We start from the raw sequence: 15564 nt of genomic DNA on the forward strand, positions 1-15564 counted from the left end.
GTCTTCTCTCTTCCCCAAAATATTTAGTTATCTTGACTCCTACAAGCTCTGAACTTGACACGTGGTTCACTGGGGGTTTCGGAGGCCTTGAGAAAAGAGATGGGGCATGGACGGCATTTCTGGACTAGAGGTTTTAAGGATCTCAGACAAGTTATGAGGTTGGAAGGTTAAAACGGGGTGGATTTATGCTCTGTCTACAGAGTCCAAAGCAGTCCTCTCAACCAGAAGCATGGCCTAAGTGAACTGACCGCAGTCACTGAGACCCCACGCTCAGAACCAAAGGCAACCTCAATGCTTGTCTTACCACTCAGGGCTAGACACAAACTGCAGATCCAGCAACTGCATTTAATTCTCAGTCTTGCACAGCTGGTACCTTTTTCTGCATAGCGATGAAGGGTTAAAAGCTGGAAAACAGGCCCTTCAATGATAAGGAGAATTGGAGAGAGTACCTAGGTTTGCACTAAACTAGGTAACTAAGTAACTAGGTGTGCTGAAATCTACACCTCCTCCAGTGCCCTTCCGGCCCCATCATTCAACTGTGTGCAACTGAAGAATAACGAAAAAGTTGGATTCTGTTGAAATCTGGGTATTGATTCAGTGTTCGTCTTAAAGGCCTCAGCATTTTACTGCTAATGCAGTGGGCTTAAAAAAATTTTTTTTGGGGGACACCTGGCACAGTAGAAGCATGAAGGTAGGAGTAACACGAGTGAGTTTGTATAAATGTGCTAGAGGCTGCAGCTTAAATCAGAGCCAACTCAAAGGGCAGGCTAGAGGAAGCCAGGGAGATTTCGGAAGCCTGCGCAGTGGACGGCTGATGCAGAGGGCAGATTCAACATTTCTGAGCTCACCACAGAGGTTCCCTTCGTTAGGATCTCTAGATCGACAAAGGCTGAAAAGAGTGATTGTGTGTCTGGAATTCATGTGTCCATCACTAATTAATCTGTGACGAGCAGCCCTTTCTTGCTCAGCAAATACAAAGTTTTAGATATCGGAACACAGTGATAATGAAGGCAGTAACTGTCTCACTGTGATGAGCCCTTTGTGCTATCCATAAATGTCAGCAAACTCAATAAAAGTGCAATTAGGCCTCGTTATTCTTCTTTCACAACTACAGGAGCTATTTCGAGCATCTGAGCCAAAGAAATCTTTGTGCTCTTGGAGCTTTGGAAACTATGCTTACCTGTCAAAACTGCCATGTGAAATCAGAAAAGGCTTGCAGCTTTTATCACTTGCTTTCAAAAATTATACATTTCTCCTGATCGCTCCATCAGGTCCGAGGAGAACCTTGAACCTTGTTCCTGTCTATGCAAGATGAGGTCCCACTGGAGCCTCCATCAAGAAGCACACTTTGAAAGCGGCTTTCACACAAGGAGGTTGGGTCAGGCTACGGAATGCAGCTAGCAAGTGGAGGGGCAGGGGTCAAGTCCAGTCTCTTCAAAATAGTTGTTATCTGGTGCCCCACATTGCTCCCTGAAAAATGGCACTTTTAGGTAGTCTCTCATCTTAGTAAAGCAGTACTCGGTCCTGCTTGGCTTTCGGTATCATGCACAACTAGGTGTGCTGACAGAAGGTTTATTCTGTTGCTGTGGTTCTAGACCCAATGCAAACGTCACCCTCAGTGTCCGGAGTTGACATGGGACAGCCAGGGCAATGGACCATTTGTGATAGCTGCCAGCAGCTGTGCTATGGAAGGGATTCTCTACGCTAGGATTCATGAAATTCAAGTAGAAAATGCAAAAGAAGAAATCCCTTCATGGTTCAGCTATTTGGGTATTTCAGGTCCAACATTGCCAACTCAGTTGTCTAGTTCGTCACATCTTTGTCACTATGACCTAAGGTTCAGAAATAAGACCAAATTCTTTTCCACAGACTTTCATTCTACGGCCCCTGCCCTGACACAGTTTAGAGAATTATGGAGTCAAAGGGCAGGGGGCATCCCGTGGGGGCCAGAAGCTCCAAGATAATCTCAAGTGACACAATTCATGCCACGAATACAAACTCCCGCTCTCCCATGAGGAGTAGAGCAGACTGCAGCCGTGAACTTCTGGAGCAAGAGGGTTCTAGGAGTTGGCGTGGGTGTAGAGCCTCGGCCTGGGTGGACATGCGCAGGGCAACACCTTGTAAGGCCTGGGTTAAAATCTGGATGGTACCAATAATCAACACTGCATAGACGTCTTCTGTCATTTACAAAGCACTGTTACAAACATCTCGTACGAGTCTTTAAAAAAAAAAAAAGGCAAACGATGTGAGGCAGTTACCGTTATTGCTTTATTAATGAGGACATTAAAAGTTCAGTCCTTAAATGACAAGTAGACCCTATTAGGTCAGTAGACTGAATGCAAGTTTCATGAGGTCAGGGCAGTGTCTTTGTAGTCTTTTTTTTTTTTTTTTTAATTTATTTCTGCAGCCCCAGCTAGCTAGCAACATGCCTGGCACACAGTAAGTACTCACGAAGTAACTGTCAAATAAAGGAATGAGGTGATTTGACCAAGGTCCCCCAACAACGCAGTGGCAGATTTTAGACCCTCCGACACTAAATGCCATGCCTGTGATAAGGCCGTGGGGGAAACAGGGAATGAACTCTCAAAAAAGTGTGCGGCTGATGAGAAGATGGGGAGCAACGCACTGCAGTCTACACCCCGACACACAAACCAGGGGCCAGCAGCCCTCGATGCCACATGGGATTCTCTTCAAAACTTCCTAGTCTGCGAAGCAGCCAGGAAGCAGGACGCACTACAATTAGCAAACAATAGCTTGTGGAGAGATTTAGAGCCCACTCATCATTTACATGTGCCGACATGCAGACCTCTGAATGCACGGCTTCTGCCCTGATTACTAAGTAATGAGCTGCAGAACTGCCTGTGGAAGAAAGCGTGCTGATTATGTCAGTCTGGTGGGACGGTGAGCTCTGAGGTACAAGAAGGAAGACGAGTCCTTTAACATCCATTTCAGTAAATTCAAAGGACAAAACAGGGACAGAAGGTGGGTACAAATGGAAGCAACAGCTTAACAGAGAGAAATGTGGCTATCAACCCTCTGGTGTGTTGGAGCGTCAAATCTCAGTTATTTCACGGACCTCATCAAAAGCAGATTTCTGCACTGAGTGTGTGTTTCTATCATCAGCAGACTGAATTCTGAATGAGTTTGCATGCAAATGCGTTGGTACAATTTAGAGGAGGGCGCAGTAAGACAGCCTCCGAGCCAAAGAGGAGCAATGGAAAGGAGGAAAGAGATAGGCAGTTCTTAGCGGGAGATGCTTTCCCGCTCATCCCTGTGCAGCGTAAGGTCATTCATCCCCATCAGAGGCCAGCGTTGCCCTATGGGAGCAAATAAACAAGAGCCAAAGGCCACTGGGTCACCGACAGAGCAAGGCCCCAACCGAGGGACATGGAAAACCATTTCTGGGAACGACTTCACAGACCTTTACACCAGACATAAATGAGGCAGGAGAGTGAAGCTCACTTTTCTCCAGACGTGCCAACCACAGTGCACGTTTCCTGGAGCAGTTCCCTCTGTCTTTCTGAGAGAAAAAGCCACTGGGGCTGGCGTCTCCCTTCCCCAGCTGACTTCTCAACTTAAAGCAACAGACATTAAATGAGACAGTCGGTCACCACCTACCGTTTGACTTTTCACTATCTGCAGGTTTCATCTGAATGGGATGATGCATCTAAAAATACAAAAGTGAGAAAGTAAAGGCAGATTGAACAACTGTATTAACAGTCTCAGCAATCCCACACTATTAAACTTGACCACTGACATCGTTAACAGGATGCATTAATAACAACAAGACCTCTCCCAGGTGAAAGCCAGCACATTAAAATGCACCCTGTGCATTATATTTAGGAACAGAAAGAACCCGTTTGAGTCACGGGGCACTGGGGCAGTCTTTTAAAGCTTGGGCTCTGCAGTCAGACCTGAGTTTGAAAACTGGTTCTGCCACTCAATATGGTTTCTGCCTGTACCTTGGAGGTAAATCTGGTGCTGCCATTCACTTGGACAAGTATCTTACTTCTCCGAGCTTCAGTTTTCTCATCTGCCAAATGGACAGAACACCTGTACAGTGGAGCTGTGGGAACTCAATGAGAAAATGTATGTCAAGTGCTTAATTCACAGGGCATAGGATGCGCAGGATAAAATGAACTACGGTTACTTCGTGTTACTAGAAATTTGAATGCAGACGGTCTGTTTTGCTCCTGGCCCTTCTGCCTGCTGCATGGGTTTTTCTTAGGTCTTGGTGTTGTGAGTAATTTGAAGGTCTAGTAGTTGAATGAATCAGGGGCCATTATTAAACACAAAGTGTGGGATAGGAATGCAGAGCCGCTGAAAGAATGGAAGGAAGGAGGGAAGGAGGGAGAAAAAGAGAGAAAGGGAGGGAGGGGGGGAAGGTGGGGGAAAGGGAGAGGGAGGCAGGCACAGGCCTTCCGATTCCGTTCATTCAGTGCACATGTAGGAGTAGAAAGAACCTGACACAAAGTGTGGCCCAGATCCCGAGTCATGGCTGATCTGCGCCTCTCCGGCCCTTTACTCAATGCCAATCACACCACTGTGCACGGTTTGCACAGTTTACTCCAAGCGCAGAATGCTGCCACCATTTCCAATTAAAATAAATTCCTCAAACTACTTTCAAAGGTCCTCTTGCTTCATATTTCATCCTACCCCAAGGAACATCAGAGCCACAGGGTAGACAGAATCACTGGCTGTGCAAATGCTTTTATTATAATGGGTCCCATTCTCTCTGAACCTTTAATTTCCCCAGTGGACTTCCATCACTTGTAAGCCACAGCTCTGGGTTTTATCTAATTTAAATGAAAGGGGAATGGTACTTGGCTCTGGCACTTAAATGATGGGAAATTATTATCAGGCAGTCAGGACCATGTGCAGCTAACGCCTGCCAGGGTCTTCAAAACACAAGAGGAAGAGAAAAGAGGCAGTACTGTCAGGGGAGGAGAGGCTAAATAATTCAGAGCTGCTTTGTTTATTCTACCAGGCAAGATGCTCTTCTGCATAGAACACAGGCCCTGAGATGCAGGGTCTACTTGTATTTCCACTCCATTCCTTAATCTGTTCCATTTGTAGAAGAGAGTCTAGAATGAGAATGGAATGTTTAGGGGATGTAAGTAGACCAGACTTTTCCAAAAAGACTGGAATATACACCTAAAAAGCAGGCAAAAGTCAACTGTGGGAACTCCTGATTTGGACTAAGAAATGTGGCCTCTTACATGTAATAGAAAGACTGACCCAAAACAAAAGAAAGCTAAGATGGGGGAAGATGGACTGAGTCTTTCCGTAAGCTATGCTTGCAGCCTGCCTTTATCCACTTGTTCAGCAACTGTGTGTGTGTGAGGTACCTGTGTCCCCGACTCGGCTGAGAAGTGGGGAACGAAGGCCAAGTTCAGACCCTCACGGTGTGGGGGGGACACTGACATGTAAACACCACCCCCCCCAGCAAATGGTAGGTGCTGCGGTCGACAGAAGAACGAGGTGGTGTGGGAGCCGGCACCGTACTCTGCCTCACCAGGCGAGACAAGGCTTTTCAGCAAAGCTGGCATCTGGTTCCGTCCTACAGGCCAAGCTGGACTTGCCAGCAGAGGAGGGGGAAATGGCATTTGAAACCAATGGAATATCCCATGTAAAGACACAGTGGCGAGAGAACACAGCTTCTCATAGCAAGTTGCCAAAATGTGTGTGGCGAGGGGCGCAGAAGGGGCTGCAAAGTAGTGGGCATGCAGGTCTCAGAGGATCTTGTGAACTAAGACACTAAAATTTTGTCTAGAAGTCCATGGTCAGTCATAGAGGAATTAAGTAGCCAAGTCAACGAGATCAAATTTGAATTCTAGAAAAGCCCTTTTTGGCGACAGTGGGAGACTGAGAAAACAACGAAAAGGCTACTGCAAACATCCACGTGAGAGTCTAACCCTCAGAGGCAACTGGCTGGTTGTGGGGAGGAGGGGGAGCGAGAACCCCAGGTAATACTGTGCATCATTGCCTGAACAGAAAAAACATGAGAAAGTCGTTTTGGGGTGACTGATGCGGACAGGTTTGAACAGGCAGCATCTGATGTGACTGGATTAGAAAGAAGCTGTGACTGTGTGTCCCAAGTTATCGTGATCACTCGGGGAGGTGGCAGTGGGGGCCACAGGCCTGGATGAACCTGTCCACCGAGGGACTGCAAAGTGGAGAGAGCCACGAGCCAGGGACAGAACCATGGAGGCCGAGAGGGACAGAGCAAAGGGCAGTCAGAGGAGCAGGAATCACTGGTCCCACAGCAGCCACGAGGGGAGAGTTTCCGGGACAAGGTGGTGGTCAGAGCAAGTGCTGCTAGACGCTACGATGAAAACGCCCAAGAGTCCTTTGGGACTTGGCAATGAACGATTCTTTAAGGAATTAATCAAAAGCAATTTTTGTGGAGTGGTGGGGGCCAGAAAGCTGGCTTGCAGGGATCGGGGGAGTAGCAGGGAAGGTAACAGCGGATAAGATAAATGCAAACTACTATTTCAAGAAGAGTAGTTACAAAGGGGGCTGATACAGGGAGCTTGACGGAGGATGGGGTAGAGTCTTTCCTTTCTAGGTAGCAAAAACTTGTACAGTTCAATGTGCTGAAAAGACTCAGATAAGATTCACAGGTTAAAGGTATAGGACAGAGGAGATAAGTGTACCTACATTATGTATGGGACACAAAAATGAAGTGACTAGAACTCTGGCCCTCAGGGAGCTGACGATCCATCATGGTGGTTCACATGCACATACATAAAGCAGAAAAATGGTGACCAACATCAGATAGATGGCTACGAGCATTCAGATCAATCTGTGAAGTGCATGGAGGTCTGCAGGAGGAAATCTGGGAGCTGTAACTCTGTAGGGAGAGAATCAGTCTAGTCTAAAGCTGTTAAGGGCCCTGGCAATCATTTAGTCCAATGCTCTCAATTGATAGGTCTTCAGGGACTAAGTGACTCCACTCAGGACACACAGCTAGTTAATGACAGAGCTGGGATCAGAAATCTAAGCTCCCTATGTTTATCCGGTGCTGATTTTCCAGTCACACTGCTTGTCCACCAAATGTCCAACGTGGGACGTGACGCCTGAGCCCATGATAGAGAAATGTGGATGCCAGATACTCGTTTGAAGACACCTGCAGGATTCCCATAGAAAGCACTACTCCCTCCTCTCAATTCCCCAAACACTCTGTCCACAGCTGGATGACCAGCATTAACTAAGACTCGACTCTTGATTTTCTTAGCTCCTGAGAAAATCCTGGGACTATCCAGAAGGCTCAGGAACGCGATGTGGGAATACAGCCACATGCTATGTAATGATTTTGGGTCAATGACGCACTGCATATATGAGGGCGGTCCCGTGGGATTATAACGGAGCCGAATAATTTTTATTGCCTAATGACCTTGTAGCCATGGTAACACCTTAGTGTAACACATCATTTATGTGTTTGTGGTGATGCTGCTGTCAATAAACCTGCCAGTCGTTTAAAAGTGTAGCACATACAATTATGCACAGTACCTACTACTTGATAACGATAATAAATGACTATGTTACTGGTTTATGTATTTACTACACTATACTTTTTATCATTATTTTAGAGTATATGCTTTTTACTTATAATAAATTTGCTGTAAAACAGTTTGCCACGTTGCGCTGGCAGCAGCCTCATACATCTTGTGTTTAGTACATCTCTTGATTGCATCCTTTTCTCTTGTGCTTCAATGAATTTCGTGTTGTTTTCTAAGGTGACGTGCTGCACATGTAACCTTAGACTTGCAGCCTAGAAGCAATAGGCTGTGCCATAGAGCCTACGTCTATGGTAGGCTGTACCGTCTACATCTGTGTACGTGCACCCTCTGATATTACACAGTGATGAAATCACCTAACGATGCATTTCTCAAAATGTATCCCCACTGCTAAACGACACATGACTGTAATAAAGCAGCTACCGAAGACATGACCTTTGTTTTGGTCTTTCCTGGACCCAGAAGGACTGAAAGTCAACTTTTCAGAGCTCTTGATTGTCAGACTCTGGTGGATTCCTAATGGGTGGTCACCCTACTCCAGGTTTGCACTGAGACAATGTAGCTAACGTATGTAAAGCAATGTGACCTTCTTGGAGAGAGGTGTCCAATCAGTACTGCATTAAGAATGGCTCATTATCATGAACAGTTCATCCGAGTTACAAATTTCTGATCAGATACAGGATGTAAATGTCAAGGAAGACAGAAACTAGTTTGGAGACAGTCTCATAATGTTGTTTTAGTTCCCGGGAATCTCATGACTCCAAAGACTGCTGGAAGATTTGCTGAGTGGAGTAGGGAAGGAACAGACATTCTATTCCAGTTCCCACTTACAATAAAGGGATTCTTTCCCTACAACAGGAAACGGTCTCAAAGATTTGATCCAGTGTGATGGTCGGATTGCTCACTCATTCCCTTATTTCTGCTTTTACCAGACACTGTTAGCTGCTGGGAATACACGGATGGAAGAGCTCTCATCCTGATGGAGCTTGAATGCAGTGGTTGAGCTCCGTCAGCCACTTCCCACCAGGTGATGCTGTGTGCTGGGGCTAAGACCTACAGCTCAGGAACCCCTGGGAGACATGCCCAACCGAGACCAAGGGAGGGCAAGCTGGAGAAGGTGTCCCGGCCAAAGTAACATTTGAGTTCAATCTTGAAGGTCTCTTAATGCTAATCGGGATATGAGTGAAGGACATTTCAGGGAAGGGAGAGCACATTGAAAGGCACAGAGTAAGAGAAAATAGGTCATGTTGGTACTAAACAATGATGAAACTACATTCCAACCAACAGAGGAAGCATTAGAAGTTGCTAAAGATCATTCGCCAAATACAAAACACGCGAAGCACAACAAGACTAAGAGTGGGGGATATATTCATGGAACGGAGAATTTCAAGTACGGAGACAACAATACAAGCGACCTAACCCTGAATGAAAGCTGCCCTAGGAACCAGTATTGGCAGCCCATGGTCCCACCCTCCCCACATTCCTCAACAACTAAGGAAGAAACCCATGGTGTCGGAATGGCTGCTTCCCGACACTGCTGCTGTCGTGGCTTGGGACGTTGGAGGTGTCTGCTGCCAGAGCTGGATGGAGCCGGAGGTTGGAGCTCCGTGCTGTGTTTCGCACTTGGAGTTCCCAGCAGACAGCAGCAGACCAGAGTGTTGAGCAGCCACTCCTCCAATCTCCCAACGTGCCACTGGCTGTAAGGGAATCTCAGAGTCAGGGTTGAGGCTAGTTCCAATGGGGGCTCTCTCTTCCTTCTCTCTATGGCAAATGAGCACCTGAACTTTAAGAAATTTTGCAAAGAAGTCTAAGAAACGTGCATGAATTAAATTGACACTGCGTCTCCATAACCATACAGGGTTGGCTGTGCCTGAAAAAATCTTGTGTCCTTGGAGCACACTGAGACAACAGGAGAATGCTTGTCCCAGGGAGAACCCAAGATCAACTGTTTTGGAAATAGATCCTGATTCATAGCAACAAATTTGACTTAACATATTTCCTCATGTTTACATTTCTATGAGAAAGCCTTCTAAATCCATTCCCTTGAACATTTCTTTGAGTGCATTTCCTTTTCATTTTATTGCTCAAGTTACACAGTCAGGTACTGGTTAACGTCTTGGTGTCTATTTAGTCCTGTTCCTTTAAAAACCAATGGAGTCTAATGAAAAGGGAAATTTTAAGAGCTCTCTCCCTCCTGGGTGGGAAGGGAATGGAGCCAAGCGTGGTCCTCAGAAACCTCTCCTTTGACTTGGGTTGCCTCTCTGTATTAAGTACGGTGACCCACGCACAGCAAGGTGGAGCCTCTCAGAGGAGATGGCTGGTACTGCAGCTCACGGAGGGTCCACTGCTTCGCCTGTCTGACTAGGCTTTCAGTGAGCTGGAGCTTCTTGAGGATAAGGAGCGTATTTTGCCACCCCTTCTATGCCAAAGCCAAGCAGGGCGTCGATGACACGAAGCAGGCTGCTGCCGTCTGCTGCAGGCACAGCTGCCATGCCAGGCTTCCACTCTGGCGAGGAGCTGTTAGTGTTAGAGAATGCCAGCCTTCCAGGGCAAAGCCTCACCCTTTATCCTGCCTCATAATGAGTGAATGTCATTTGGCGCTCCCTCCTCTTCTCCCCGCACATACACAGAAGGCCCCAGAACTGGGGTTTCCAACCCCTGGCATTCAGAATGGCAGATCGCAGATAGGACCTGACGCTTCTCACCCCTCAATGTGTTGACCTTTGATTTGCAGCCAAGAGCCCAGCTGTGGCTCATGAAAATGAAAATGAGGATATATCCGCACAGCGAAGCCATTACCCGAAGTCTGTGGGGGTGACTTCACGTATAGGGAGCTGTACATAACCCTGGCAACAGCTGTCACTGCCTACATTACGAGTCCCATCGTGTCACAGTGCCAGAGCTGAGGATGGGCTGCAGAGCACCAGCATTTGCACTCTCTAGAGTTTCCATTATATACAAAGTCCAGAGTGACTGCTGCAAACCTCTCTGCCTCAGTCTGGCGATGAGTAAGGGGGAGATTCTGAGTTTAAACAACCAATGTTAACACAGGCCAAGTCTGGAAGATGGAAGACCTGGGGGAAGGAAGCGGGTTGAGAGGAAGGTGACAGGGCAGGTTTCTCACACATAGGAGAGCTCATGTTGAAACTTGTTTAACCCCAGATATCACCAATTGATGAGTTAACCACCTTTAACACGAGATTCAATAAAACATGCCATTTTTTAACCTGAAATGGGCTTCACAGAGTCACTGTTATGCATCTCATTATTAAACCTATCCTGACCCCTTGAGAGAGCAGCCGTGATGGCACATATTATAAGCTAACTGTCCATAAAAAATTTAAAGGGAGAAAAAGAGGGAAGGGGAAGAGGTGAATTTCACAAAAGAGCTACGCGCTAAATGAGAAAATTAAGACTCCAGCCATAAAGACGAACTGGAATTTTTCTTTCACTCCAAGACAACACAAAAATGACTCATGCAGAATCCTTTGTATCTTGTGATAGACTATGAACTACCCAAAGCTCCTGTACTTTCTGAATTTTTCTCAAAAAAGTTTTATAAATGATAAGTTTCATAAGAATTGCCATGAACTGGAGGCACGGCATCCCCCAAATGACCGTGTGCATGTATTGTGAAGGGATCTTCTATTATCGAAAGGATCCCCCAAAACTTTATAGGCTTCCGTATCTCTAGGTAGGTAATGGTGCCATTTCAGTCACTGTTATATTACTCTCCCAAAGAAAGATTGGGATGAAACAAAAGTAGCATTTGTGATATTGAATAAGAACTTTTGAATTTCTCTGATTTTTTTAATGGTAGCAAGACGGTAAACTTGCTAAGACATCTTGAGTAGAATGACACCTCTGCAAGAATACAGACAACAAAAAAAAATGTGATCAATCAAAGCCGGCTTTTATCATTGGGACAAAGCCAGATTTGGAGCGTATAACTATACCTAGTAAGTGGAGAATTTAGGCAATTTTTGTGAAAACTGAGGTAAATCTTCCTTTCACTTTCAATTTTCCTGTGCCAACCATTGTTGTAGGCTCCTTGGGTATTTTTACTTAATTTAATTCTCACAGCAACCCTAAGATGGGTATGTGTGAGGAGCCGAGGAAGAGGGAGGGATGGAGAGCCCAAGCTCTCCAAAACATTTTATGCCTACGTTGATGAGATACAGATTGATGATGAGCAAGACCAGCTATCAATCATTATGTGAGAGGAAAATAACAGTTCTGAATCACTGACATAGATTCTACATTTTGATAAATAGATGAATAGATTCTGCATTTTGTGGTTTCTTCACAAGCTAATAGTGCAACAAGCACACTGGAATCCAAGGAATTAATCAGTGTGGACCACTCATCGTTGGCTAAGCCAGTACTTACACCAGGGGGCCCTGGCATTTTGGTTTTATGTTAAGTGACTGGATTGTACAAAGCTTGTGTATGTGAATACTGCTTTGGAAGTTCCGGAGGAAACTGAGAGTGCCTCATTGTTCTCTGCAGTTCACTGGTGGAAGCTGGCTGTATGGGATCCCTCTGTTTTGGGTCATGGTGCTGTTAACTGCTCATTTGCATGTGTTAACATGGCAGGTGCATAGAAAGCTTTCAACCAATATATGCTGACATACATTTTTATAAAAGTGACCTAAAAGGGGGATTTGAGCGTTAGTAACAACAAAAAAGTATACGTTATCTTTTCTTGTTGCAAATAGCAACCAGGGGCAAAATCCATAGTGGAAATGAATGACTATTTCTTCCTCACAGACCTTGACACATGGGAGGAACTTAAAGCATGGACTGTGTAATAGGGGTCAAAAAAAGATCATTATCAGTGTTATTTTACATAACATCAGAGTTTCCCTGAGGGACAAAGGAAAAGGTCCCATTCAAAAGCTAATAGAACATACTGGAAAGAATGGCCTTTCTTGGTCATCTGAGAAGTACACAGCTAATATTTCTCAACTCCCAGCTTTTTTCATACTCATATATACTAATAATCCAGTGCTGAAGAAAAACCTCTAGCACCCTAATTATATTGTCTGCTTTTGGCTTATCAGGCTTCAAGGCAGAATTTTTCTTAGTTGGAATGACATTACCCATTCACATTTCTGTTACAATCATGGGGTATACCAGAGGGGGAAATACAAGCAGTGAAACCATTTAGTCCTGGCAAAAAATAAATAAAATAAAATATTGCTGGAAAATTAGGTTACTCTGGGTGGGTGGGAGTCTATGAGGGAATTTGGAGTCTATTATGGTGATTAAGACATCATTTCTGACAGATTACTCTAATCAGCTGTCAAAGAACATTCCATAACCCCATCTGTAACTTGGCGTCCTAGTTACTCAACCTGTGTTACCTTCTGTATGTAAAACACATACAGATAAGAGAGGTAGATACAGCCCGACATTTATTACACTCATTAGCTATGATTGGGTTCTGTGTTTTCACACTAAATAATAACACAGGCTTCCATTTTGCTTCATTTATTCTCAAAGTGAAAAGAAAAATGAATAGGCTCAACCTAGAAGGCATGGAACGTGAATGAAAAATAATTGTTATAACGAAGTACGAACATAATGCTTTTAGAAGCACTGTTATTCAAGAAGAATGTTAATCCTTTCTTAGTTTAATTTTTCTTGGGACTATTAAAATATATTACTTAGAGAGGTAAGTCTATGACACTTTTTAACCTTCAAGTCGGATTTGGTACCTAATTAGCTGCTATTTCAGTAGCAGCTACCGTGTTTAGCAATATTACTGTGAGCAGAAAGCAATTTTTTTGATAACATTTTAGTTCTTCCCTCTCTGTCATTGAATTTTTGGGATAGAATAAATAATACATCCAGTCAGTTGAGCTCCCAAATAAATTCGGTGAAAAGGAAAGCAAAAGTAGTGACAACTAAAAGATTGTACCTAGGTTTGTCTAGAATACTCTGTTTAGATGTGTACGTTTTAATGACAAAAAACTGGAGGGTATAAAACAATTTTGGAAACGGAAATAAATAGAAGGACTCAATGTTAGAGAAGGTGTGCAGGATTACTCTGCTGCGTGGCAATACTATGACAGCAGAAGACCACACGGCGATCGTGTGTGACAGCTGGAATATCATAATCACTGCTGATTAAGGAGCCAAATTTAAGAGAAAGGTAATCATTTGGCCCTTATCACTAAGTGGGAAATATACAGATATACTTTCTAACTGTGATTTCTTTTTGATTGTGGAACTGTCTTCTAAAATCAACGATGGATGTTCCAAGAGTCATTCTTCCAGATGTTACCCAGATGCTAAATTAGACATGCTGCCTCACTGATCCATGCGGAATCACACTAAAATAGTAATAATGTCTGGCCTGCCCATTAGGGAGTGGTTTAGGGACCTGGAAGTTCATTTACATTCCCAATACTATGATTCTACAGGCCACAAACTTAGCATGATCTCATCTTTTAAGACAAATGAGTCTGGTTTAAATATAAATTGTCCTTCTGACATTGGGCTCTGCCCGGAATGACCACCATTGGGCTCGGTTCTTACATAGCCTTGGAATAAACGAGAACCCAGCCTGCCAGGCTCCTGGTGGCTCCTTTCCCAGCACCAGCTGCTTTCAGATCATTCCCCGTTACCCAGTTCTCAATGCCCCATGAACTGGGATCCACCAAGCCCTGCATGCTGGTGAGCGGATGGCACTGCACCTCTCTTGTTAACCTTCACTGTGTGGTGATGCCCTTTTTGTTTAACTGGCCCTGCCACCCGGGGCCACAGGGCCTGTCTACTCCCTGAGTACCCAGTTCAGACTCTTAGCCAAACTGGTGGTTTATCTCCTCCCTTGGTTCTCTCTGCCTTTTCCCCAAGGCTTGACTCAGTTACTGACAATCCCTGGTACAGCTTCCCAGAGTTCTTTTACTTAGACTCCCTCAGCCACACCCCTGTCTCATCCCCACAGGAACTAGCCTGGGACAGTTAAACCTGCCCTGACTGCATTTACGTTTCTGTCACTCACTGGAAATGTGCGGTGCTGGACTGAGATTGCTGCTGAGGGACGTCATTTCCAGGATGGGAAGGGTCTCCTTTCCCAGACCCCTCCCGTAACACCGGCTTTGCCCTAAATCTGCTTACTTTTCTTCCTCTTGGAATTCTCAGTTTAGACCTATCTCCCTTAAATTTCTTTTTCTTCTATGTGCCTTTCTATTTCTACTGCTGCTACCTTCCTTAATCTTCATTCCTGCTCAGATTCCTGCAGTGGCCTCGTCACCACTGCCGGTCCTTGCCCCCCAAACCATCTTAGACTTCACTGTTGATTTAATCTGTCTAATACTCAGGTCTAATAATTTCTCTCCCCTGCTCAAAAACTTTCAATTACCTGTCAAATTAAATTCTAGTGCCTTGGCCTATCTTCCAAGGAACCCCATGCTTTGACCCCAAATTACCTTTGCAGGCTTATTTTTCATGATTGCTCTACATTTCTCTTCTTTTTAGTCAAACTGGACAACTCCCTTTGACTGGAACTTCTGCCACATGCTCATCCAAAGAACGGCACAATGACCCTCTTCATGCACAGACACTATTGCCTTTGCCAACATAAAGTGTATGTGTTCCTCAGAAACATGCCATGTCATGATATTAGGGTGGATAATGTGAACTTGCCATATTTGTAGATTAAAAGTGGCTGAACAGTGACAATTTCACATGGTGCAGCCTCACATCTCACATAGCAATGAAGCTGCATTATCTTTTTTCACATGACTCATAAAAATCCCCAAAATGTAGGTTATCTCCTTTGTAAAGTTTGGAGAGCTTTCCAGTAATTCATTGCAATATTTAAAAGTTGTACGAGTTAAATTAAACATTAACTTGATAACTTAAAATACCCCTCAAGGCCGGCCGTGGAACTGACAGTTATTTTGTGTACAACACTAGGCACTCTTCACCTACTCTTAGCAATGTCAATGTTCTGTTAAGATTAGGGACGCTTTATCCAGTCATCTCTACTTTCCTTTCAACTTTCAGGCAAACTAAAGCCACCACAAGACTACCC

General features: G+C 44.7%; 1 protein-coding gene across 47 annotated transcripts in view; it reads right to left on the minus strand.

Annotated features, from left to right (window-relative positions):
• The window catches only part of CELF2 (CUGBP Elav-like family member 2), a 786924-nt gene that overhangs the window by 77889 nt on the left and 693471 nt on the right, over positions 1-15564 (minus strand). For all 47 annotated transcript variants that reach the window (XM_081046687.1, XM_081046681.1, XM_081046716.1 and 44 more), the window contains one exon: positions 3619-3667. In XM_081046687.1, coding sequence (XP_080902813.1) covers positions 3619-3667 — 49 coding nt within the window. The remainder of the gene's footprint in view (positions 1-3618; positions 3668-15564) is intronic.

The sequence above is a fragment of the Rhinolophus hipposideros genome, assembly GCF_964194185.1.
Source record: "Rhinolophus hipposideros genome assembly, chromosome: 1".
In the NCBI taxonomy this organism is placed as follows: Eukaryota; Metazoa; Chordata; class Mammalia; order Chiroptera; family Rhinolophidae; genus Rhinolophus; species Rhinolophus hipposideros.